The sequence below is a fragment of the Lagopus leucura genome, unplaced genomic scaffold (assembly GCF_019238085.1).
Source record: "Lagopus leucura isolate 7727_CA_CO unplaced genomic scaffold, USGS_WTPT01 Super-Scaffold_100004, whole genome shotgun sequence".
Classification (NCBI taxonomy): Eukaryota; Metazoa; Chordata; class Aves; order Galliformes; family Phasianidae; genus Lagopus; species Lagopus leucura.
This window is the reverse complement of record NW_024962264.1, coordinates 49,698,567-49,725,418: the sequence shown is the minus strand read 5'-3', so window position 1 is coordinate 49,725,418 and position 26,852 is coordinate 49,698,567. Positions and strand designations below refer to the sequence as shown.

The 26,852-nt window shown below is 33.4% G+C and overlaps 1 protein-coding gene across 1 annotated transcript in view; it reads right to left on the bottom strand.

The window, feature by feature from the left end:
• Positions 1-26,852, bottom strand: part of ARAP2 (ArfGAP with RhoGAP domain, ankyrin repeat and PH domain 2) — a 116,054-nt gene that overhangs the window by 22,929 nt on the left and 66,273 nt on the right. Inside the window, exons 17-27 of the mRNA XM_042872140.1 lie at positions 25,754-25,856; positions 24,243-24,441; positions 22,669-22,732; positions 16,772-16,935; positions 14,595-14,807; positions 12,864-12,969; positions 11,577-11,724; positions 10,721-10,789; positions 5,518-5,592; positions 4,351-4,468; positions 221-349 (exon numbers count right to left, since the gene is read on the bottom strand). Coding sequence (XP_042728074.1) covers positions 221-349; positions 4,351-4,468; positions 5,518-5,592; positions 10,721-10,789; positions 11,577-11,724; positions 12,864-12,969; positions 14,595-14,807; positions 16,772-16,935; positions 22,669-22,732; positions 24,243-24,441; positions 25,754-25,856 — 1,388 coding nt within the window. The remainder of the gene's footprint in view (positions 1-220; positions 350-4,350; positions 4,469-5,517; positions 5,593-10,720; positions 10,790-11,576; positions 11,725-12,863; positions 12,970-14,594; positions 14,808-16,771; positions 16,936-22,668; positions 22,733-24,242; positions 24,442-25,753; positions 25,857-26,852) is intronic.

Sequence of the window (26,852 nt, the reverse complement as noted above, 5' to 3'; positions counted from 1 at the left end):
TCACATGTATGTTCACATGGCATGCATCATTTGCAGAAATTATGTATGGTTTTGGATCTCTGTTTTAAAAGGAAGTCAGTACAACTGTTAGTGAAGCACAAGCTTTTATAAAATACTGGTGATTCAGATGTTCTGGGACATTTTGCTTCAATGAAACAATTGTGAAAGAATTTTCATTTCCTGTACAGACACAAGGATATTCAATAAAAAAAATACATACCATTGTAGAGTTTCATCATGTCTGCTGTTAAAAATCTCTTTATTATCAGATATGCAGTGCCGGGCTCTGGTAGTGAACTCCAGTGAAGAACCTGTTCTAGAACATTCTCTGTGTAATGCAGTGGACGTTCTGAAAAGTTTCCAGAAAAAAAAAAAAAAAAATTCAAATAAAAAAACTAAAGGCCCTTAGAAATTACAAATTCACAGTTTGCCTCATTCAGGTAATGAGAGAACAGCAGAAAATCTGCTTTTAAAATAAGACAATTAAGCACTTCATTGACTTTCTGGAGCAAGACCTTTGCAGGCAGGGTCTGCATAGGTAATGAATACTAAATTGAACAAGCAGAAGTCAGATGTTCAGCAATTCTTTTGTGTTTAGTTATTAGTCTTTCCTTCAGTAAAGGTGCGAAAATGCTGCTTTCAAACAAACGCAAAAGTTAGATATTATTACAGGGCATATATAAACAAACAGTAAGACAGTATCGAGAGCCATAATGGGCTATAATGGGCTTTGTTGGTCTGGGCTTTATACAGAAATGAATTGTCATAGTTCTCAATGTTCTGCAATTGAAAAAAAGCCAGAGTATTCAGAGCACAGTGGAAAAAATAAATTAAAATACCCGCCCACATAGACTACACTGTGTGTTAACAATCAAAGCAAATTGAGACAGACTCTTGATTTTGCTACATTCCTTTAACTGGAGGGGAAGAACAAGAGATCTTACAGTGTTTTCTCCCTTTTTGAGACACTTGAATTGCGGAGACATACATTTTTTGTAGGATTCATCCAAAAAAAAACAACTTTGAGACCCTTTCATAGAAACACCAGTGACACAAAAGCCCAACCAGTACTCTATACAAAACACTCGTTTATAAACCAAATGAATGTTGGAAACACTTCGCAAATAGCCCCTAAATTTGCATTACCAAATCAAGCAGAATTGTGAACATGACACACACGCTGCAGCCTCATGTATCACATTACACACATTGATGCAGATCTAGGGAGGCTGCATGGCAGAACCTCCCTCTGTACAGTACCACTGTAACTGTTTCCATGCACACGACCAAGCTGGCATGCAGTAAGCACAGAATATAATCTGTGGAAAGCACAAAGATTTGACAATGGCTTTGCAAGTCACAACGTAGAGGAGTGGATGCAAGAGTCCTTCTCTCCCCTAAGGCAGATTTTTCCTCAAGTTCTAAGCTCCCACCTTCTCACATCTAATGTGGGTCAAGCCCTGAGAAGACCTGAATGCAACTCCTGGAAAAGCACACCTGTGTGACATTATTGTGTAGAGTCAAGCAGTCTAGCCCTATATCTCCTGGTAGTCAACGGGAAAAGTATGGTGCCATAATCTCATCACTTCTGATAGGATGAATGCGATGAAATGTCACCAGCTGCTCTGGGACTGTCCAGCACCACATTCTAGCAAAACATTTACCCAAACACGAGAGCTCTAGAATGTATCAGCCACATACAAGGCAATTTTAAACAACTTAACTATATTTGTTATATCACTTATAGCCAGATTTTTTTATGCAGACTTGAAAACAAGACAGCCTAACAAAAATACTTTCTCAACAACCATTTTATAACTCCATTTCTTCTGGCCCTTTTGTTTTAAATGGTCCAACTTCTTAATTTCATTTCAACTTTTGGGAAACTGTTGTCTCTTTGATGTGCTGAAGTCAAAATAACTTCTTGTCTTTGTACAATAGAGGAAAAATCTATTTTAAGGAGAGTAACTTTGCAAATCAAAGGCAGCAGGAAACACTGGCAATTCACCACAACTTCCTAGAACACCAGCATTCCCAGAGTAAACACCTACTGTTTTATTTATAGTTACATTTAAGACCATCTGTCATCATGGATTACACAGTACATAAATCATCATGCTGAAATGCATTAGCTACTTTACTGGCAAACCAGCTCATTTACAAGCTATCCATCAAGTACAAATTACTAAAAGAAATATACACCCTATTTTATAACAGCATATGGTATTAAACTTTGTGCATTAGGTTAGATAAAATTATCAATTATTTCACATTTTTATATGCAAATAATTTAGTTGATTTTTAGTTGATTTTTAATACCGCAATTTCAGTATTTTGAACAGCAAGCAGCCAACACATGCATCCAATTAACCTTTTACTTAGGTCATCATAAGCTAGCAAATATCCCAAACAAGTCATTTTAGTCTTAAATTGCAACAAATATCAGGCGAAAATTACTTTTTAGAAAATACAAGAATCTAATTTCCTTGAATTCTCAGGGTTCATCTCCAGGGCAGTATATCTTAAAAGACATTTCAGGAAAACTAAAGTAAAGTAACTTTCAGAAAACTTTGGGATTAAGCAAAAGGAACCACATATCACCCTGTACCAGACAGGTACCAGATTATGCCCCGTCCAGATTATGATTTGGATGCCCCGTCCTTGGACGTGTTTAAGGCCAGGTTGGACGGGGTCCTGGGCAACCTGATCTGAATGTGTATGTTTGGTGGCCCTGCTAGGCAGGGGGGTTGGAACTACATGATCCTTGGGGTCCCTTCCAACCCGGGTGATTCTGTGATTCTGTGATATGGCAGGAATTCTCACAGAAATTCATTTTATGCTTGTAAGACACTATGGTCACTGATGTACATTTGAGTAAAATAAGCAAATATTGTTTCTATCCTGTCATATCAAATAATCAAAATACTTGTAAACGCATTTGATTACGTAACTCTCAATTAAATGACCAATGTCACAAGAGAAACTTGAAGTAGGAAAGATTTACTGTTTTAGTTATTCAGTGCCACATTTGAATCAAAGATTGCAAGTAGCTATCTTTCTCTGTTAGCTCATTTCTTTTTCAGCCTTTTGAAAGTTTGGTACGTTCAGTCATAGAACCTTCATTTTTATTTATTCATTATTCATTTTATTTCACTTTGATTCTACCACAAAGGGATCCACGAGGAAAACATTTTATCTACAATCCACAAGAACCTAGACTGGTGGGAGATACTGAATTAGTGCTTTATTGAGTTTTCTGTATGTTTTGTTTGTTTCATTTTTAGTATTTAGTACTAGTCATTTTCTACTTTGCTTCATAAATCTCTTTTATTTCAGTGGGATACACTAACACCCTACCAACACTGACAGTCCTATATACATATATATCCTACAGAGTCTCTCTGTAAGCCTAATTTTGCCAATCTTGAGAAGATATTAGCTTAGAATATCTTTTAAGGCTACATGAAAATACTGATTGCTACATGCAAATATCTCAAGAATCTACCAAAAGGTTTGTCTGTTGCACTTCTTAATAACTTCTCTTGACCATATCACCTTTAGTTTTCATTTGCTTATAAGTGTTATACAGCTAGTTTAAGAAAGTTGAACTCCCTTTTCAATTATTTTCCATTACTCAGTTAAAATAAATAACATTTTTAGGGGTCTCATAGGAATCATGAGGACACTTGCAAAGATAAGCATTCTTTGTCAGTTGACACCCACATATATAAACAATTTAATGAACTCTGTGTTACAAGTCTACACAGCACACCACAAGACTGTAACACGCAAGAGATGCCAGGATCATTTAGTTGAAAAAAAAAAAAAAAAAAAGGAGAATACATTTTCATTCCCATTATTGATGCTGCCAAGGTCAAGACTGAGTGCATCGAGAATATTATAACCTCTTTAGATTTACTAGTAAGTATATACGAAGATAAAGAACAAAAATACTCAATCTATGTTATTTTTTTTCTATTTTTTTATAGATTTTTCTGAACTTGAAAATAGCTACCTCCAGTGCAAAAATAGATTAGTCCACAGTCCACTTCTGGAGCATGGAAATAATACTAAAAGCAACTTAGTGTAAAGTGCTAACAGAAGTTGATTTTTGCTAAAAGCATATTTCTGTCCCTCGGGTACATATACATTTTTTAAATCAGATGACATTAGTGAGAATTCATTAGAATAAGATGCCTTAACAATAACAGAAAAATTGCTATCTTGCTATTTGAAGATTATCTCTAATAAAATAAATAATATCTATAATTATTAAAAAAAGTTAATAACTCTTTAACCTTTTGATTATGTTGAAAGATAATAATAATTTAATGAATATGCATCACTAACCTAGCTCTCCATTTTCAAGTACTTCAAAAGTGGCCCAGATATCATCTTTGTTGGGAGTAATGTTTTTTATTCCTAAAATATCATTAGTTAATTCTTCTGCTTCTGTCAAAGGCGATACCTATAACATAAATTCAGTCAATTTACAATGCATTAAAATTACAATTTTCTGAGTTTTCCCTTCAAATCTTCCACAAAATTTGCTGAAGAAAAAAACCAAAACAAATACACAGAGTTGGAAATTCATGCTATTTTCTGACTACAGAATGCCTTCTATATTCTGTGCCATGCAACTGGTATCATTTTCATCACTTTAAACTCTTTTTTAAACACTTAAAAAAAAACCAGGGTATTTTTTTCTAAGTATGGAAAGAATGACAATAAAGGTTAGTTAAAAAAATTATTAAAATTCTGTTAGTAACAAAGTAATTAAAAAAAAAAAAATCCACAAAAATGCAGTCTTTTGATGTATATGCATACATAAATTTTGCACATATTTATATCATGTAGTATATACATATACATTTGAGAATCATGTGCTGAACAAAATGGAAATAAAAAGTGAAAATCTAGCAGCAGTTCAAAGGGCAAGGAAAGATATTGCCCTACTTTCATTTAAACATATCTATCATTATCCAAACAATAGAGTACTACTAAATGGACACGAGTGCATTTAAAATATGTCTGTAAAACACCAGACTGGAAAATCTCAACTACATTAAGTAGCAAGTTTTGGTTTTTCAGCACACTAGCAAGGCAGATAGTCACCAGCAAAATCAAACAAAAAAAACACCCATACAAACAAAAATCCCATCAGGATGGTATTTTAAATGGTCTTTTAGTATCGAATAAAACCAGTATTCACTGTATACTTCTTAATTTCCTTCTCACAGCTCTAAGCCTGCAGCACAGAATTTATACCACTGTATACTCCAGTAAAACCCAAGGAGAGTATGTCTGTTCTAAAACTGTATTATAACATTTTCTTTAAAAATGCTTAATAGGTCTTAAGAAAATTTAGGCAACACATTAAATAAAAAAAGATTCTTAAAAAAACAGTGATATATATAAATTCATACCCTTTTAATGCAACTATATACGCATGTATGAAAAATTATTTTGAAGGCAGTATGAGAATGTGTTTGGTAAAAATCCCTTTTATACACTCACCCTGATTATAATACTACAGTCTGGCTCCTTTCTTTCTACATAAACTTCAATCAGCAGGTCTCCAGCCTGGGAAACCTAAAATAATACATAGTGACAAAAAAAAAGTCAGAACAAAAATATTCAATATTCTTTTAATCTGGGAAAGTGCATTGATTACTTAGAAGATGTGCTAGCAGGTTTTGAATGTAACACCCCTTATCTACAAAAGACTCCCAAAGCTGAGTCTAGTGGAAAAATCTGTATGACATTCATTAGTGAAATGAAAAAATCATATTTCTCAGATTCAAAGGAAAAATCTAAACCCCGACTAAACCCAGTATAATCATATTTAAAAGCAAATTTTAGCCAAGCTCACTTCATTACCAAAAAAGATAAACAGAACTTAAGACCATGGAAAAGGATGGGAAGCAGTCCCAAAATAAAATGAATCTGTTAAAAATGAGAAGAAAAATTACTAATACCAGAATATTCCATTCCTAAACCCATTGCACAAATTCAGATAATCAGAACTCATTACTGTGAAGTCTACAGTTATTATTATTGATTACAATGAATACATGTCATTACGTACTTAAAAAGGGGAATCAAAATACATGTTCTTGGTATCAATCTCCATTAAAATTCTCTCTTTAAGTTTGTTGGACCAAATATCCAAAATTCTATGTTAAGCAGTCAATATGCAGTAATTAGATGACAAAGCAAGTATATGACATAACATGCAATAGTTTAATATACTTAGTAGCAACAAATTCAACGAAAGAATGTGTAATAACATGAATCTTACAAAGAAATAGAGATGTCAGAAAATTCAGCATTTAACAATTAAGGAGAAAAAGCTGATTTATGAAAGAAATTCTGTATTTTCTTGTTACCAGGTTGCTCAACTACGGCAATAAGACTTGGATGAGAAATTAATTTTCTGTAATTAAAAATGTCTAGCTCTTTTCCTGCTCATGTTCCTTTGCAATATAATCATAAGCACCCCTTCAAAAGACTGTAATTCATCCCAGTACTAAAAATACTTTCAAAAAAAAAAAAAGATGATGATCAGAGCAGGGAAGAAAAACTAAGGCAGCCTTTCAGCTACCTAATAGAGCCTTTCAGCAAGCATATCATTTTACTAATATTACCAATATAATGTTAATTTGATCATTAATTCTTTAAGAATACCAATTTGTGTCTATTCTGAGAAGAGTATTCATAGCAAAGTTGAAGGTAAAGCCTAAGAAAAACAAAATCTGCATCATATGCTGAATAAGTTATGGAGAAAATAAAAAACCAGGTAGGCTTCGGAATATATTTTGACTAATTTAGAGAAGATACATTTCCACAGAAAAATAAATGGCATCGCTCAATTCTGAAGAACATTAACATTATGGAAAATAGTGACTTTAGAGTTAGTTTTGCCCCTGTAAATAGAAAAATAATGGAAACATTTGTGGAAAAAAAAACATTGAAAAGCTACTTTTAAGAAAGCTTTTTAATTATAGGGGCACAGACTCAAAAAAAAGCTCATTTAGTTTTAAAATTTGCTTTTCAGATGGTATTACAGAAAAAAGGTTGAAAAATGAATGAAGTTGACATTTGACTGGGCTCATGTAAACAACTGTATGGAGAGAAAATGTACTGTAAATTACAGCTGCAAACAGAAACAGCTGGCCTAAATATATGGTGGACAGAAAATGAAGAGAGCTAATGAAGTACCACCTGGAATGCAGTGACATTTCAGATGTAAGAACTTTAAGGCCTTCAGCAGAAATTTGGTTCAGTTATTCTCTGAACACTGTATCACCAGCCTGGAGATAATTCTATTGTAGAAACCAATATAATCAAATATTTTAAGTATTTGCATCACTGATTTTCCCTGCAAACGTAAATACGTTCAGATATAATAATGCCAGACAACCAAATGTTAAATGAAAAGGATACTCACACTGAATTAAGTATAATTACATGAAGTTTGAGTTGTCAACTACCCACACTGTTAAATTACTGTCTGCAACAAGACATCAGTTTTAACAGTAGCTGGAGGTCTATACTTAAAAGTTTACCAACAGGTAGCTTTACTGCATGAGCCTGAAATCCAACCTCCACACTAATGACCTCCACATGCAAGCCCTGCAGAGCCTAGAGTACTGCTCACAGGTTATAAGATGACAGCTAATGACTAAGAGGAATAAAGCAGCTGAGAACAGTACGTTTCAGTATACTCCTTTCTTTCACTGAAATAATAAAAGATATCTGTAAGATCACTCCAACTAGCCACTCTATTCCAAAGATTTTTATCCTGTTTCTTATCTGCATGACAAGTACAGTTCATCACACAACTGGTTGGGTCTGGCTATTCTTCTTAAAGCGCTGATGAAGGTATTGGATACTAAGTACTCTTCTTCTAAACAGCAGAGGTTTAAAATATTGTATGGTCAAGCCTGGAAAAAAATCCAATGTAGGCATGCATATAATTTAGTCTTCCGAAATTATGACAATTATTACAGAAGTCATAAATGTAAAGTATAGCACAGAAGAAGGTCAAGCTTTTTGAGAAGCACTTAGCAGCAAGCTGGCTACTTAGGATTTCAGGAGAGCAGACTTTGAACTCTGTAGGTAGCTGCTTGGCAGGATGACATGGGAGAAAGCGCTTGAGGGAAGAAGGGTCCAAGAAAGCTGGTCGGTATTCAAGGACCATCTCCTCCAAGCCCAGAAACAATGTGTCCTGAGAAAAAAGAAGGCAGGCAAGAATACCAGGAGGCCTCCGTGGATCAACAAGGAGCTCCTGGTTCAAACTGGAATCAGCATCCACCAAGGAAAAACATGAATGCTGATGACTAGAGTCTATAGAATATGTGGATCTGAAGCTGAATGGAGAAGGAGAACTCATGACATAACATGGAAGAGACCAGAGTACACAATAACTTATTTGCCTCTAACGTTCCAGCCTTCAGGATTCCCACACCCTTAAGCCCACAGGGAAAGTCTGGAGGAAGGAAGAGTTTCTCCTAGTAAAGTAGGCCTGGGTTAAAAATGACAAATTGTGACTATATACAGTTCTAGGCAACTTGTGCTCAGTGACATTGATTAAGCAAGGGGGGTTAAACTAGATGATCTCAAGCATTCTCTTACAACCTAGATGATACTGTGATGAGGTAGAAGATTTTGTTTGAATAGGATTTGATTCATTTTTAAGGTTGAAGTGATACCATTATATTTTGATAAAGAGTTTAAAGCTTAACATAGTATTTATTACAGAATCAAGACTGAGGTTTTTTTGTTTTGTTTTTTTTTTTTAAACATAGGTCTAGCTACCAATTCAGAAAGCTGATTATTAATAGTAGAGACTTTCCTAGAGCAAAATAAGTACAGTTAAAATCCTGATTCTATCTTTCTGTAACTTTGCCTCTCATCAATCGAATATTTGCAGGAAACAAAACAGGCTCATTTATTCATTCATTCATTTCATTTATTCAGAAGGTTCTAATTTAATTCTACAGTTTAAAATTAAGACAATGCTTTCAGGTGCCTAATATTTATAATAAAAACTATACCAATTTTAGAAAGCCTAGAGTTACATCTTAAACATAAAATAAAATAATAGAACAAAGCAAGCCTTTTTTTGCTCATCAGGCAGCCTTTGAAATGCAACACAGCTCCCTCATAAAAGTACAAAACAAAACCACTTAATATGGTTCTTCTCTATATTCCTCAGATTTGAACAAACCATCTAACTAGAAGTTGGTAAAAAATTGCTCATAACTTCAACCTCCCCTAAGTTTCTTTTATCTCCAAAACTAATTACCATGTTTTCATTGCCCTTCATGTACTCACAAAACTTCTCTCAGGTCTTCTTAATGTCTCCTAATTATAAACATTTTACCACTAAAGCTTCCCAGAGCAGCTGAGAAAATGTAAATTGTGTAAAAAAAAATCTGTAACAAGAATTTCTTGGTTCTAAAGGCCTAAAAAAGAATGCATTTAAAAGTCTGTGCAAATCTTTAGCTCCAAGATTTTATTCTCAAATCTCAGTAAGGTTCTTTTCATGGGACCCAGAATTAAGAAGTTTCATTAAAGATACTTCAACATCTACAGGATGTTCTTGGCATTACCAAGGTAGATGCTTTCATTCCCAGTGACTTAATCATTTGTCATCAGCTGCCAAAGGGAGAAAGAAGACATTCTGCATTTTACACACACATTGTCAGTAGGCCATTATCAGAATGCTTAATGGCACTCTGTCCCAGACAAGAAGGAAATAAGGTAAAAATAGACTTAAGGTAGCAAAGCATCAAACATTTTATTTCAGTGTGTTTTTGAAAGACCTTTTTTTTTTTTTTTTTCCTCCAGTCAACTTTCCATTCATTTCTAAAGGCTGATAAGCTCCAACACTACTGAAAGATTCTCCTCCACTACTTTACATTTTAGAAAAAGCTTCTATGTGTCCTATGCTTGCTTCCATTGACATCTCTTGATTCATTTACCTTAGTCATGTTTATCTAACTTATCAGTTTTTGGTTTAATGAGGACTGCACGCACAGACTACTCTAACTGCTAAATATACTATCACTGTTGCTTCTTATCAACACACAATTTATTCAAATCTAAATACAAGTACAACTGAAAATGAAGATAATAGTGAGATCTCCTGTTCTTATATCCCATTTCCCAAAGTTCAGTTTGACTAAGTAAACATGTTTGAATGTTGTTTCCCCAGCCATATTTGTACTCCGTATACAGGCTCCATGTATGGATGTAAAAAAGGATATGGCAAATGATTCAGGTACTCCGAGCTTACAGGGATTGTTGCTCTCTAATGGAGAGAGACTATACGTACCAAAACGCCATGAAATAATAGAATTATTAACATGAAATTGAAAGTTTTTAATATGCATGTATAAAATTGGTCTCCGATTTCATACTTAGACATTTTGATCATTTCTATCTACTGTATGAAGCACTGAAAAGCATGTAAGAACCTTCAAGTTATGTTCTGGCCTGAACACTGGAATAATTGCAAAGTCTGCTTTACAAAAACCATTCTACTTTATCAGTTCATGCCTCATTTTTATTTCCCTCAGTTCTGCAGTTAACAACACTAGTCACTATACAAACTTAGAAATTCACATTACATAAATGGAAGTATAAAAACCTATAAACAACAAAACATTCTTTGTTAGAAGCATTTGCATTGCATTAAACTTTTGCCACTTACCTGAGTGTCTTTCCATCTGGTAATAAAACTGTTCTCTATATCCATTTGTTTGATCTGGTCTTCATTTACCTGTTTAAAATTGAACAGTTTTATTTAATTAATAATTACAAACTACCATAAAAATTATAACATTAACTAGAAAACACTACAATATAATAAACTGATAAATGCAAGTAGAATATAAAATTAGATATTTGTTACTTCTAGTAATCATGTTCTTATGGAAGCACTATGTAAAATATTCTGTCCATCAGAAGGACTATTTCATTGATGTGATCATTACTATGAACTTTACCATTTTAAAAGAGAGAGGGCTCCATGAAAAAATTGCCAAGCAAAATGGTACAGTGACAGTCTAAGCCAAAGTGGCTAAGATTAATTGCTGCTGAAAATCCAGCTGGATTCAATGCACATTCAAGGCCTAAGGAACAAAAATTTATTTCCTCTAAAATTCTTATTGCAATCACAGCTCAAACACTAAAAACATAATTCTTCCATGCTTCAGGTCTGACTAATGTATAAAATCTGAATGAAAGTATTACTTTTAATAGTTATCATCTCAAAGTTCTCTTAAGATTGTTAGCAATCAGCAGCAGCAAGAGTGTGTACCATCCTGGGAAAATGTAATGCTCACAGTAATTCTATAAATGTAGTCTTTCCTTCACAGGCTAAGACATTCGGGAAATAAAATTTAAAGCAAACAGTAAACTACATCCACTGAATTAGAGTTCAGTAACACTGCAAATCTTTAGACAGTGTAACCAACACCAGGATCATCTCTAACAATAAGGACATTTCTATATTTTAGCATGCCTAACAGCAGAGCAATTAAGACACTTTATATAAAGATACCCACATCAAAAAGTTGCACATAATTTTTAATTAGATCTTCAATTACATTCACTTCTTCACTAGTCTGGCCTTTAGTTTGGAATAAGCAAGAAGAAAACACCAGGGCTAGATTGTGAGGGTTCATATGATTGATTTCAGAGCATTTCTGCACCCTGTTGAAGGAGAAATAAATATATTTAGATGATCCCATTATTCCTTTAGCTGTTCAGTGCTCCTCTAGAGAATATGAAGAACATTTCAAAAAAAAAGAAAAGAAAAAAAAAAAAAGGAATAAAAAACCTAGTGTAATCTATTACATTTTTTATTTACCTCCTTATATTCTTTATCTTGCAGCTCATTATGGAAAGAAAACATATGCTTTGTATCTGCACCTCAAGCAGTATCAAAATCATTTGTTACATTATTTATGTATATCCTATAAACCAATCACCTTAGAGCAACAAAAGCATGGAAATAAATTAGGAATTCTTTAGTTTCTGTACATGTAGTGAAGTTCTCAGATCTACGCCTTCATACTGTAGTTTACATAAGATGTTCTCCTTTGTAAGCTAACAGAATTTTGCCTGTTTATAAAAATATATACAAGCTGCTTTCAGAACATTTTAATCAGTATCTGAACTGAATAAGCTTAGAAAAATCATTAACTACACTACTTAGTGTAATCCTTATCCTAGTAAAAGTACCAGTCAATTTAGTAATTGTATAAATAGTTTTTAAATATCTACTACATAATTGCTCTGAGTACAGAAAAGAAAAAAAAAAAAAGGCTTTCACATTTTCTACTCACAACACTTTACCAGGAATAATTTGAATATTCTTCATGATTATTGCAGTTGCAATCGTGAAGTAAAATTATTAAATGTTTGACAGATAGCTAAATTTGAAAATTGTCATTTCCAGTATAGATTAGGGAGAAGGACATTTCACCCAAAAAAATCTTTTTATCTCAAGAAAAAATTGCAATACCTTCCTGGAAAACAAATAGACTAGGGTAAAAAAAAAAAAAAAAAGTTCATCTAAAGAAGCTCTTGGACTCAAATACTGACAGCCCCCTATCACTATAAGACATTTCCATATTGTTGATATTTATATTTTTAGTAAGATGTAACTATAACCAAAGAGACATTATAAGTTAAAGGTAATTGAATATTATTAATAATTACAAGATAAGCTCTTGATGCTTACTAGCTGATGAAGTGATCCACATTTTATTCATGGTGGTATTCATTTTATTCATATTCAATTATTCATTCCAGGAATTTTTCTGCTACAGTGCATTATTTACATTTACCTGTAAAGATGTTCAATTAAAGCAGCCAAAGTTGCCTTATTGACTGGTGGGAGTGTACGAATAAAAGCTCCGTACTTCATCACGCGTTCCTTTTCATTTTGCATATCTAACAGAAAATAACAATTACTGAGCCTTAACAACGTGTACTAAAAATCATCAACAATTCTCATTAACTATGTCTGCATCATCTACTTATTTAAAATTGTAATTTACTCAATCCCTTTCTTTGTGAAGACAATACCAATAATTTATTATTGTATGATAGTTCAAGGAAAAAACAAAATCAGCAATAAGAGACTGCATACTGGGCTCTTGAAAATCTGCACCAACAGACCCACTGTCACCATCGCCACATCTGAAATGCACCCCCCTCTGCCTAACAGCATTCAGATCCATTGTTTGGTCTCCACAAATGTTCAGTGAGTGTTGATAAGCATCAAAGGATGCAATTTTTTCTGCATCAATAAACTAAATGACACACCTTTGCTCCATACATACTTCCATGTCAGACACCATTTTGTCGGACTGCTCCTCTGCAGCTATCTGTCACATAGCAACAAAATGTAATGGAATAGTGGTGGGAAGGAACCTCTACTGCCATACCACCAACATCCACCGCTGGCATCATGGACCAAGATGATAAAGTAGGAGGCATTACATCAACCCTTGTAAAAATATATGCTTTCAAGAGTATCCAGAGCTGAGGGAAAAAAATATATTTTCATCTGTTTTGTTGTTGTTGTTATAAATTTGGAGAAATGTCTTCAGGTCCAAATCAGTTTAAAGTTTTAAAAATAAAAGACTAATAAGAGGAGAGGAAAAGAGAAGGGCAGAAAATAAGGTGTACAAAGCTGAACAATGGCAAACAAGAATTCCAGTACTGTATCCAGTATCTGAGACACAGACATATCCCTTTGTGTCTGCCTCTCTGTGCTGAATATAGCACAGAGGCTATGGAGAATAATCCTGCTTGGGGCAATTGTTTAGTTAATGTAGTATGAATATTTATTTATTTATTTATAACATTTTTTACTCTGCCATTGTTTTTCTCATGTTTCTGAAAAGAAAATCTGCAGAATTCCTCCAATCTCTTCCAGGTGATTGCTAATACTCTAAAGTAACTACTGAGCTAACCGTATTTACTGAGTAACATGGGAAAAAATACAAACAGTTTAAAGGTCATATACTCTATTTTCCTAGGGGTTTCAATCTTCCCACAAGTACTGTGCAGGACACTTTTGTAAAGAAGGACAGGATTCTCTTCTTTAAAAGATGGAGCAGAATTTTTAACCCAATGCACAAATCTAGAAGATAAATCAGTGTGATGCTGCTATGCACTTTCACAAAAGAGCTAACATCTAAACTGCTACAGATATGACTTTTTAACAATATTATTGTCAGTAAATAAATTAGTATTTCTTCCATTAATTTGTTCAAATAAGGTGAAAGACCAATATTTGTAGCTGAATTTCCCAAACTTATACTAGCTTATACTGGAGAAACCTTCATATGCTTGAAATTAAGCCTGAAATTAATCATCCTTTTCAAAAATAAAGCTAGTCAAGCAATCAGTGGGCCTATACTATTTCAATGCTGTAATGCAGAAAGTAATGCTCCACCTTGTTTTTTCATATGCATCTCTAAGCATACAGTGCAAGTATTTAACAAAACTCTCATACTTGAGTACATGCAAACAACCTTTCTTGCATTGAGTGTTATTTAATATATTACCTAATGCAGAAATCCAGAATGGATAGAGTTCCTTAGTGAGAATTGCATCATCTATTTGAGAAAGAAAGCTTTTCAATACATCAGTCACATCTTCAAGTCGATGTTTTCCAGCTCTCAGTTTAACACTCCTTGCATCTTTTTTAAAACTTTCCAGCAGTTCAGCCACATTGGATGAATTGCCATTCTTGAGGTATATATGCTTGCTACCTAAACCTAGGCAATAGAAATGCAGGATAGAATATAGAAATTAATATCTGTAAAATTGCATGTTCTTTTAGAAATTCCAAACCTTACATGAAAAGTGCATCTGGCTTGTCAAACAGATCACATTTCTACAGATCACTAGTGTCTTTTGGACTTTTTGCATACTTGGTTAGCGAAAACACTAACAAGTCTATATTTGTAAATATACATATCATAAAATTAATCAAGCCTTGGGCCACAACTTCAGAAGTGTTTTACATGCAGCTCAACTACCCAGATCTCTTCAGTACTTCCCAAATCTATGGTCTGAAAAGACAGTGCAGGAAAGAAGTTTCAACGGCTGATACTGATTCAGCACAGTTATTAGTTACATTATTCGTTATCAGTACTCACATTATTTTGTTTTCCTACTGATCTCACTATCAGAAAGCTCAAGATTACTAGAAACAATTACTGTTTCTTCTGATTTTCCTCAAGTCAAGGAAGACACTATGCAGCAGCGACTAATAAATGGCTGAAAATATCAAGGCCAACTTAAAATATTAAATTTAAAAAATCGTAGTCTAAAACACAGCAGAGACTACCTTCAATTACGCGTATGAAAGTAGTCAAACGTTTTTTTTTTTAATACTTGTGGAAATTTTATGTGGATTCTGTTCCTCTATTTCTCTTTATACAAGATTTTACTGTATTTCTCCGCATTTCTTGAAAAAGAAAATCAGTATGTACGAAACATTGCCTTCCTTATGTAGTTGTCAAAAGAAGTATTCTGTCAAAACCTATGAATTTATGCCCTGCAATTCACTTTTCTTGCAATGCCCACAAGCACTACCATTAGATACTGTCTTTGTGTTGTTACTGTCAGGAACAACTGTTGGAACTGATAGTGTCTGTCATGAGTAGGACATAAACACATTCATAGCCTTCATTACAACAAAAATAAACCATGTATGTCTACAAGTAACATATAACTCTTTCAACTTCCAAGTGAGTAGTATAACATCCAGTAACTTTGATCCTGAAAAAAAACTATACATAAATGAAAACTTAATTAAAAAAAACAAACAAGCATTAAGACATTGTATTTTAATTTAGAACATGTATTAGCAATATTTTCAAGTTGGGAATGCCTCTATCCTAGTTTAAACAACATTTCAGTGCATGAAACAGTGTAGATTATACTTTGAAAAATTTATATCGCTAATGATGAAAAATAATTTAGCAAAAACATTATTTCTTAGTTTAAGCCAAAAACTGTAACCCAGATACAACTATTTATGATAATGAAGTGTTGTCACACTTAAAATTTAGTCAGATTCCAATCAATGAAATATAAATTAGGCCTTCTCATACTGACAGAGGTTATAGACACATCTATCCTGAAGATAAATTTGTGCTAGGTTGATAGATATTTAGCATTTCACAAGAGAACTGATTAATTTGCAGCAGTGAAAAGGACACAGGCATAATCTTAATATCATCTAATGCTATAGAAAATTACACTGGCAACATTTACTCAAGCAAACAGCAAGTCATTATACCTCCCTAGGCTGCTATGAAAAATCAGCAGCCTTAAAACTGAATTTCGTTCCACAGTTAACATCAATTTCCTGGATTTGCTGATCACTTCAAGTCAGAGGTGTTCTTGCATCACACAGACTGTTCTCAGTGCTGCAGAGTTCTGAATTGAGGCATGGGAGATAAAGACTAATCTATATCAAGAAAATAAGTCAATTTTAAAAATACTGTAGTGGGCATGTAGGGGATTTCTGTAGTTGTATTCCATGCACTTTTTTATTCTCAGTCACATGGCACTGTACTTTACCACCACATCAATGAGTGGTGGGGCTAACAAGAGGTATGATTTTACATTGAGTAGTATATATAAACTCATTCAGTAATAAGTTCTTAAAGTGTAGTAATTTAACTATTATAAAAACTATCTTAGGTTGAACAAAACATGCTGTACTTACCATACTGTGTAACAAATGCTATACAGCTGTTCACGATAATAGGAACATCATTTTTGCTGAGCTGCTGATCTTGCAATGCATTACCATCTGTACCCGCTGCTTTTTCAATTGCAGTATACCAGACTATGAAATCCAGTTTCGTATGGCCATGAATGTACAGTGTTCTGGAAAGTTTAAAAATATTTTGAATGCACAGAAGAAAGGAAAATATGGGGTTATTCTACTACAACAGCATAGAGTTGTCCAAAGAAATAGCTGGAATAAGACATTAAGGCTTCCTTCTACAACACAGGATTGTGGTGGTGGCCTGTTAACAGCACCTTTTCTTCCAAGCTCATTTGTGCTAGCAATGTCACAATAAATAAACAAGGATCCACAAACAGATCTGTCAGACCTTTGAAAGGACCTCACCAACATTATTATTCCTCCTCAGTCTTTCTCCGACAACCTACATTCATATGCCAAAGTCACAGCTAAGCGGGAAATAAAAGACTCACAGACTTTTCTACTTTCCACCCTGCTTCTCTACAGTGTAGAAGAGATATATTGAACTTCCTTCCTTCACCTGGATCAAAAGAATCATCCTTGGGAAATTATACGTTTAAGTAAGGAACATATATGAAGTAACTGAAAGTTAAAGTATAGTAATACAATTGTTTAATTGCTTGTTTATCTCAAATCATGGTCCTGTTCTGATTTTCTTATTTAAACAATTTTACTTGGGTAAGATCGTTGGCTTTTTTGTTTCTTTTGTTTTTGTTTGTTTGCTTTGTTTTTCTTTTGTTTGCTTTTTTAAAACCACTGTCAGAATAGCTTCTGGGAAAAGCTAGAGAACTAAACAGTTTAAGAGTGTATGCTAACCTATATGCATGCACAGAAGAAACAATTGTTTTAAGTTAGCCTAGCAATCTTTTCTACAGACATACTCTTCACCTATCACTAAATCTACATTTTCTTTAAGATTAATATATTTTCTAATTAGGAAAATTTTAAATCTTCTTCTGAAATTCATTAATACTACTCAAAGTACATAATTCATTAATACTTTCCTCAAAGTACAAACAAATACTACTTTTAATTACCTGGGAAAACACTTTTTCTTATATAATATAATAGTGAAAGATTCCTTTTTTTTTTTTTTTTTTTTTTTTTTGTCTGAATCTTTTTATTTTGCATATTCATTTTAGCTTTATTGTCTTGAGAGGAAGTTAGGATGCAGTCAAGTACAAACTTGGACCCAAGATCTGAAGTGTTCTCAGGATCCATCATAGCAATTTCACTATTTAGCAGCATAGGAAGATATATTGAAATATTTTGGCTTCCTGAAGACTCCTTTAAAAAAATCTCCACTTCTTGACAGTGAAAGTCATATTAACCACACATACCTGGATAGAACACTCAGACTCTTTTCCATTGGGAAAAATCAGTAATTTGCATAAAGCTCTCAAACTTTTACAGTAGAATGAGTGTGTCTGATTCAATGCATTCAAACATTTCATGAAGATCTGACAGAATGGATATCCTACATAAGCAGTTCTCAAACATCAGTTTCCAAAAAATCACATCACCCTGACATATTTTAGTATTGTTATTACCATACACAGAGGAAATCAAACATCTTAAGTAGAAACAGAGTCTGCCAATGAATTTTACAATATTTCTTCAGTACTATTATTCACAGATCAGTAGAGGTTAAGACGCTGAACAAGAAACATGTTGCTTCCCAACACAAGGCATGCATGTTTATTACTGTCTTTTTTCCCACCTCTGCAGAACAGGTGGATTCACATTACAGTATTATGCAAAAAGAAAAACTGAAGCCTCAAAAGAATACTTTCTGTAATGTAAGGAATTATGAAAAGGAAGTAGTGAAAATAATATTTCTTTTCTAAAGAAAAAGTGGGCAGCTCAGCTGTATTATCAATAAGTAGTATACAGAACTTTAATGCTAACCTAGGCATATCTATGTTTTCAAGCAGTGATATGAAAGTCTAAATCACATGCCTGTCAATCCACCTTCACGATATATGAATTACCTAAACTACAAGAAAAAGAATATTCTGATTTCTATGGATCTTCGTATCTTCTACTCAATAAATCACAAAAGAAAACAAAATTATCAGAACAACCAAATGATTGTGCTGTCATTGCTTTCTAAAATTTGAAAAGGTATTAACTTAAATAATGGACAAAGAGGTTTCTTAATAATTTTCAAAGAAATGGCAATGTATTTTTAGGCAGCAATCCTATATTCACGAACTAGAGGTTCCTGGTAAAAAAATATATATATTTGGATGATACTGCTGGTACTGCAGAATTTAGGTACTTCAGAATTTAGGTTGTTCAAAGAAGGCAACATGTCAGAACAAAATGTAGAATACGGTTTGCTATTTCTAGGAAGAAATCAAGATCAGTTAATTATGAAAGCAGAACACATGAGAAGGTGAATGACCATCTTATTTTGGCATCAGAAAACAGCATCATAAAAAGTCAAGATTTCCAGCTGAGCTTGAGAATATGCTCTAACAGCAGAGTGCAATAAAATTTCAGTGGATATCATAACAAGGATTGGGTTCCTACTTTAATTAACTTTACTAAAGACATCAAAATGTAAACAAAACATCTTAGAGTTTTGAAACAATTCCAGAAGTCTATAAAAATCTAGGATTATTGGTAAAATTTAGGAAGCACACTACCTCAGATATCTTTAAAAAAATAAAAAAAAATGCCAGTTTTTGTGTTTTGAAAGTGTACTAGCCTGATTTAGCCTTTCATGATATTACTTGGCAATGTACAATGGTACAGTATGATTACCCTCTCATTTTTAAATTAGTAGTCTTCTATCACTGAACATAACAAATATGATCTTGCCATTTATTTTCAAAGTAAAAATCAGAGGAGAAAAGGATCAATCAAAAGAAGGGAAAGCAATTGAATTCACACTTTAGAATTCAGAAAAATCTTGTATATTGTCTCATAGTATCATTTCTGAACTCTCGTATTTTACACAAGCTGCAAAGTATTATACATCTTCCTTGCCTTTTCAAATCAACTGTAAACTGCCTTTGACTACTTACAGATCAGATAAACATTCAGTTTATGTACCCCATGAATTTAACAGAAGCATAAATATAATAAGTATTTATAAGTCCAGAATTAATTGGACCTATTACATTATAATTATTTCAGCAGTAGGAGCTGAAGTTTTTATAATTCTATAGCTGTTTATTTTTGTAAGCAATCACTCATTAATAAGAAGTCTGTTTAAAACAACTTCAATAATCCTTATGCCCACAACAACCTAAAAGAAAATTATCTAAGAAAAAAGTGTATGGTACATCTAATGTACGATCTTCCCTGATTAATCAAATCCAATGACTGGGTTTGGTGTCCTGGGGAAGGGGAGGGTATGAGTATGTTTAATATAAGGGAAGTTAATCAGAGAAGTCAGTAACAAAACAACACAAGCATAGTATGAACTTCAGCAGGAAAATTCTCAAGGCATTTTCATAATTTCTTCTGATTAAATTTAGTAAGACATGGTAGGACATAGACAACATTTAATTCTATACACAAATAAAAAGATGCTGCAAGGTTTCCTGAGTGGTATTTTTTTTATTTTTGAACTTTCCTTAAATCTGGAATAAGTCTTATTCTTTTACTTCATATTCAGTCTTGGCATAATGATTTTTGAGATTATATCACTTATCCTAGATTTAAGTGACTAATAAATCAGCATGAAAGTTGCCAGTAGCACAGTACATAAATTCATCACTTGAAGAGACCCTACCTAATAAAAACAAATTAGACAAGTACTGATATAAAATAACAGACAAAAAAGGAAAACCTAGGAACTCTGATATATCATTTAGATGGCAGTGACTTCCCAAGATATTAATTTCCCATTTGAAGGGGAAAAAGGAGTGTTGCTGGTTTTGTTTCCATATACAAAAATTGAGTTTGAAGATAAAAGTGATTTTATATTTAGTCATTTCCCAGCAACATAAATTAATTTCTTATCGCTATAAGATGAACTATCATACAGCTGTGATAAACACTTGGATATTTTGGAATCACATCCTGACCAAGAATCATTGTCCCAAAGGTCATTCATCCATATGGCTTTTAATGCTTAAGATAATGCAGAAGTTATGCTTTTTTTTTGTTTTGTTTTGTTTTGTTTGTTTTTGTTTTTTTATGGCATTCTTCAGTGAAGAAGACTTCAACGTATTTATGGTTACCATACTTCAGCTAGTACTCCTCTTAAAATTATTTTTAGATAGTTCATAATTTCTATTTAACTACTGAAGCAGTTCTGGGAAAACCTACTCCTATAAGCTATCACTTGTTAGTGAAAAGATTATAGTAAAAGAAATAATAAAACCTGACTTGGAGCTGGAAGTTTTGCACTGATATCTATGAAATCAGGGGCATCGCGTGTATACATCTGTTGGACTGTACCTTGGGCACTGGATATATGCTTGTTCCCTACTTGGTTTGTGTAGCATACTTAATGCTGAATCTTTCAAAAAGCTTACTGGAGAGAAAAAACAACAACCAGGAAAAACAGGTTTTTATCTTTTATCTGTTTATGATCTACATCTACTGACTAAAATCTGAATGTAAGTATTATCTTAGGAAGAGTTAAAATTTATTGAAATAAAACAAGATACAACATTCTCCAACAGTTTTCTGTCATTCAAAATAGATTTCAAAGTCATCTGCTGTTTATGTTTCCTCAACAGAGAGGCAAGATATCTTCCTTATTAACCTATTATCAGCTATTCAGAAGTCCATGTAAGAGCTGATGCAATGTTTACACAGATGTTTGCTCAATAGTCCATCACTGAAATTTAAATGAATCTATTAAAAAAAATATTATTTTCAATAATTTTACTTTCATCTTTAAATCAGTATCTACATGAGTCAGAAAATTGGTATTTTACTTTAAGTTTCAACATCTTGTTTCACTACATTTGATAACCATCTCAGCAAAACTCAAACACCAACATGGAAGCAGAGCGATCATGTTTACTTCTCAAGTATGCTTTTTTTTTTTTTTTTTTTTTTAAGCTAACGTGCACCTGAGATTAGGCATTACAATAAGGTTAACCAGGAGACACATGTATATCCTGCTGATCTTAATCTACACAGATTTTGATACAGAACTGTGGGACATAGGAGTGATAAAATGAGATGTGATGAATTGTCCAGAGTTACTCTCCACAAGTGTTCACACTTGTACACACAGAAAGAAGTTAGATCCTTTTGAAAAAAGTTATTGGCAGATTAATATGACTGGGAATCATTTTCTCAGTGGAAAAACTGCATTTAATAAGCTATCCACTTTTAGCTAAGATTAGATAGTTTTCAATTTATCACTAGTAATAACTGAAGCTCTTCTCTTAACTAGTCATAGCTAAATGCACACATAATTATCCTAAAGCTTCTATCTCTTGTAGGACCTACATTTTTCCTTGCATCAGAATATAATCAATCTTTATCAAATATCACTATATACTGTGCAATTTGGAATAAAGCACTCTTGCAAAACATGTTACCCACACAGATTAAACTATCACACAAATAAGATTCTTCTCAACTTTTAGGCAAAATACATCCCAACATGTCAGCTTAAAAAAATAACACACACAAAAAGTTTATTTTCCAGATAATTGATATTATAATACTTTAGTTTCATGGTAAAACTACTGATGTTTTGTGCTCCCTGACATGAACATGAAATGTAGTTAATGCACAGTCTTTCTATCCTCTAAAAATCTTCAAATTCACTCATTCTAGCAACGACAAGTGAAGAAAGCTCTGTGAGTGATTAACAAGAATTCTAAAATATTGATTAAAAAAAAAGTAGACCAAAGCTACTTTGGGGACCTTACCTTCCTTTTTCAACAAGCAGCAGGACATCTATTTTTTCTCCATTTTGCATCATGCTACTGATTGCTGAAAACCAATTACACATTCATATGATATACAAATAAAATATATAGACAACAACAGATGTGCTTTCAGAATTATCTTTGGTGACAAAAGGTGCATAAAATACTTAAATGCATCAAATATAAAATGCTACTTGATAACCAGAACAAAATTCCACAAAAAAACACAATACAATGAAGTTTACAAAAAAAAGTAATATAGAGAGCAGTTAAAACAGGTTAAGATGGACTTTTTAAATGTGAAAACATCTATATTGAAATTAAATTTGTCAAGACAAATTTTATGGGATGTGACTCAAAAGAAAACTGGACTTTTAAACCCATTAATTTATATGAATCTTTGTAGATATTTATAATAAAATATCTTAGAGGAAATTCAAGTACACCATGAAAATCACTGTCACTCTTTTTTACATTGTTTTCACAGAATCACAGAATTGTAGGGGTTGGAAGGGACCTCCAGAGATCATCGAGTCATTGAGTTTTATGCTATTTCTGTTTAAAAACAAACAAACAAAAACAACTACATCCAAACATTGTAAAAAGATCTTCATTATCCATAATAGAAATAACATCTGGGTAGTTTTCAATAACAGAGCTTGTAAAGCTGTACCATGCACTATGCTATAGTGCACTATACTGCCTAAACTTTTAATTCCAAATCAAGATAAAAATATTCACAAATTTTAAAAGATAGAGTCACAACAGTATTCCTGATTAAAAACCACTCTTGTGGCATTATTTACAGTAAATATAAGGCAGCAGTAAATCAACAATAGAAAAGCCAATGACATTTAGGAAATTTCCGGTAAAAACAGTCCATAGTCTCACAGCATTCGCAAAGAGCACCATCAGTAAAAAGTTAAATTACCTCCCTTCATCATTACTTCATCATAAAATCTCAGTTTATTTTTAGTTTCCTTTATAACATAGCAAGGAGCACTACCTTGCTCAATATAAAAACAAGCAGGGCAGATATGCTTAAACAAGATTCAAAACATTACAGATACTGATACAAAAAGACCATTTGCGTAAGTAGTCTTATCTATTCCACATCATGATATGAAGAAAGGAATATTTTTAGTATCAGAAAAAAATCTATTAGTCTGTGAAACATTTCTCCTAGAGAATTATAAATTTTTCCAGTCCATTTGAGTATTTTAAACTAAGCTTGTCAATCATCTCAAGAACATGTTCTGCAGTTAGCATTTCTGCAGTGCCAAAAATATGAGACAATAACCCCAAAAGGTCATATATTATTATTCAATCCTGTACCATTATAAGAAAGAAAATGCTGGAACTAAGTTGCAATGCTGCAACTACACGAAATAGGGGAAAACATAACCAAGACAGAGCATGATTTACACCATGTTTAGACAGGAGTTCAGAGAGCATCTAGCTCATGCAAAGGGATCGTCAGTGAGATCAGCAGTGTTTGTGATTTTAAAATGTAATGGCTATGTCCTTAACAGTAGAGTATTTCCTGCATTCTAGATGATAACCAAAATTCTTACTTAGTTCTTGTAGCCTCCTTAGATATATGGAATCTTCTTGAGCACTCTCCATTTCAAGACAAAAATGAAGGCTTGACTTTTCTATAGCAAACCAGCCTTTTCTCCACTGATCCAGGTTATGGCAATCTTTGTAGTACAGCTGGCCAATCAGGTCACAGTCCCTCTCTAATAAGCATTCAGCTACAGGGGGAACAAAATGCTAGCAAACAAGACAGGGTGAGTTAGATTTAGAAAAACAACCAACCTCTTCCCCTAAAAAAAAAAACAAAACCCAGACATTGCAAACCTGTAAGGTTAAAAGACAAAAGCTGCAAAAAAATAAAACTTATCAGATTTATCACTCAAATCTTTATATATGTTAAATTTAAGTTTTAATATTAAGTATAGCAGATTTTTCTCCATTCACACTACACAATTCAAATATTTTTTGTTTTCAAACTATAACTGTTTTAACAGGTAATATGACTGTTACCATTTGGTGCTATATCACATACAGTGTTGCTTTGTGAGTTGTGTTTCAGAAAACAAAAGAACAGAATTGCTATGAACTACGAATAACTTAAATAATTTCATATAGCATCTGTCATAATAGAAAACTATTAACATATTTTTAAGGTCAACATTAAAATGCTGTTTCAATTCTTGTTTTCATTTTATTGTACTATCCTGTTTCAAAAGTTAAATCACAGAAGTATTCTTTCCTGTTTCATAGGAAACTGTTGCACATGAGATAAAGCAGTATTACACAGAATTGCAGAGATTGGAAGGGACCTCAAATGATCATCAAGGTCAACACCTGTACTAAAGCAGGTACCTTAAATAGGTTGCACAGATAGTTTCCAGATGGGTTTTGAATATCTCCTCGGAAGGAGATTCCATAACCTCTCTGGGCAACCTGTTCCAGAGCTCCATCACCTTTGCTGTAATGAAGGTCTTCCACATATTAATATGGAACTTTCTATGCTCAACTTTTAGGCCATTACTCCTTGCCCTATCTCTACCCACCATTGAGAAGATCCTGACCTCATCCATTTTGTCTCTCATTTCCCTTCAGATATTTATTAACATTTCTCAGATCCCATCTCAGCCTTCTATTCCCCAGGCTGAACAGACACAGGTTAATCAGCTTTCCGTCAGACAGGAGGATGCTCCAGGCCTTTTATAATCTCCATGGCCCCCTGCTGGACTCTTTCTGGGAGATTCTTGTCTTTTGTGAAATGGGGAGTCCAGAAGTGGGTACAATATTCTAGAGGTGATCTCATAAAGACAGCTTAGAGGCAGAGGATCACATTCCTCAATCTGCTGGCCACTCTCTTTTTAAAGTACCCAAGGATACCATTGGCCATCTTGGTCACAAGGGCACACTGCTGGCTCACAGTCAGCCTGTTATCCACCAGCACCCCTTGTATTCACCAAGAATGGCTTCTCAGAGGATTTTAAGCTATCAAAGCCATTTTAGTAGTCATGCAAAGGCTCTGGACCTAACTGGAAAAGATGATTATCAGTATTACCTTAGCTATTGCCCAAGTCCATTTTCTTTGTGAATACGCAGTTTCAGCTCCAAACAGAAAAACACGTTCTGACATTAAATAGATTTCAAAGGTAAAGATGTCCCTAAAGCAAGTAGGGGAAAAAAGTAACAGTATTTAGTCTTCATAACTGTAGACATATGCAAACTCAATTTCTCTACTGTTCCATTGTTACATAGCTATGGAATGGAATAATTTCTCCTCCAATCTTACAAATACAACCAAGATAATTAACAGATTATTTGTTTAAAGGCTACTCCATAACATTTTTTTTCTGCAATTCTGAAATTGATAAAAATGTATAAATACAGACATTAAAATTCAGGGGCAATACTTCATTTTTTAAATTGCACACAATCTCAGCAAGTATGCCATTTTAATGGTTTCAGAACATCCAAGTTTAAGCAGACCAAGGCACTGAATAGGAAGTTTTAAACAACTTGTCACAGAATCAGAAATGTTGGTTTGCACGTTCTTCTAGATATCATTTGTTCTAGTCTCCTGATCTAAGTGGAACTACCACTAATTATAAACCAAGCTTTGTCTAGCCAAGCACCTTCAAGAATGGAGACTCTCCTGTTTCTTTTGGCAACCTGTTTCTCTTTGCCACGAACCTCCTCATGAAGAGGCTTTTCCTATCATTCACCAAAAGTTCCAGAGATGACATGCACAGCAACTGACAGCCCTTGTACCACCTCCTTCCACCAACACCAGAACCGGTTTGGTTCTGTCATGTTTGTGACTAGTCCTTGGAGGTACTGTAGCTCTTAAAAAAATTTAAAACTATTTAAGCGGATTGACCCTGCTTTTTCAATTTCAACTGTCAAATATTTAACTTTTTTAAAAAGAAGTCCATTTGAAATCAGGCAAAATTTGAAAAGCAACATTTTGTAGATCTTTATTTATGTTGAAGACTGACCCTAAGGTTTGCCATTTTAGTGTGATTTTCTGTATGACCATGCCCTAGAACCCAAAAAGATTAAGCATGCTATCTCCTTTCAATGGAGACTGAGGATTGTCTAAATCTGGAAAACAGAACATGGATCAGTTATTTCATCCTCAATGAGTACTTCAGAAATTA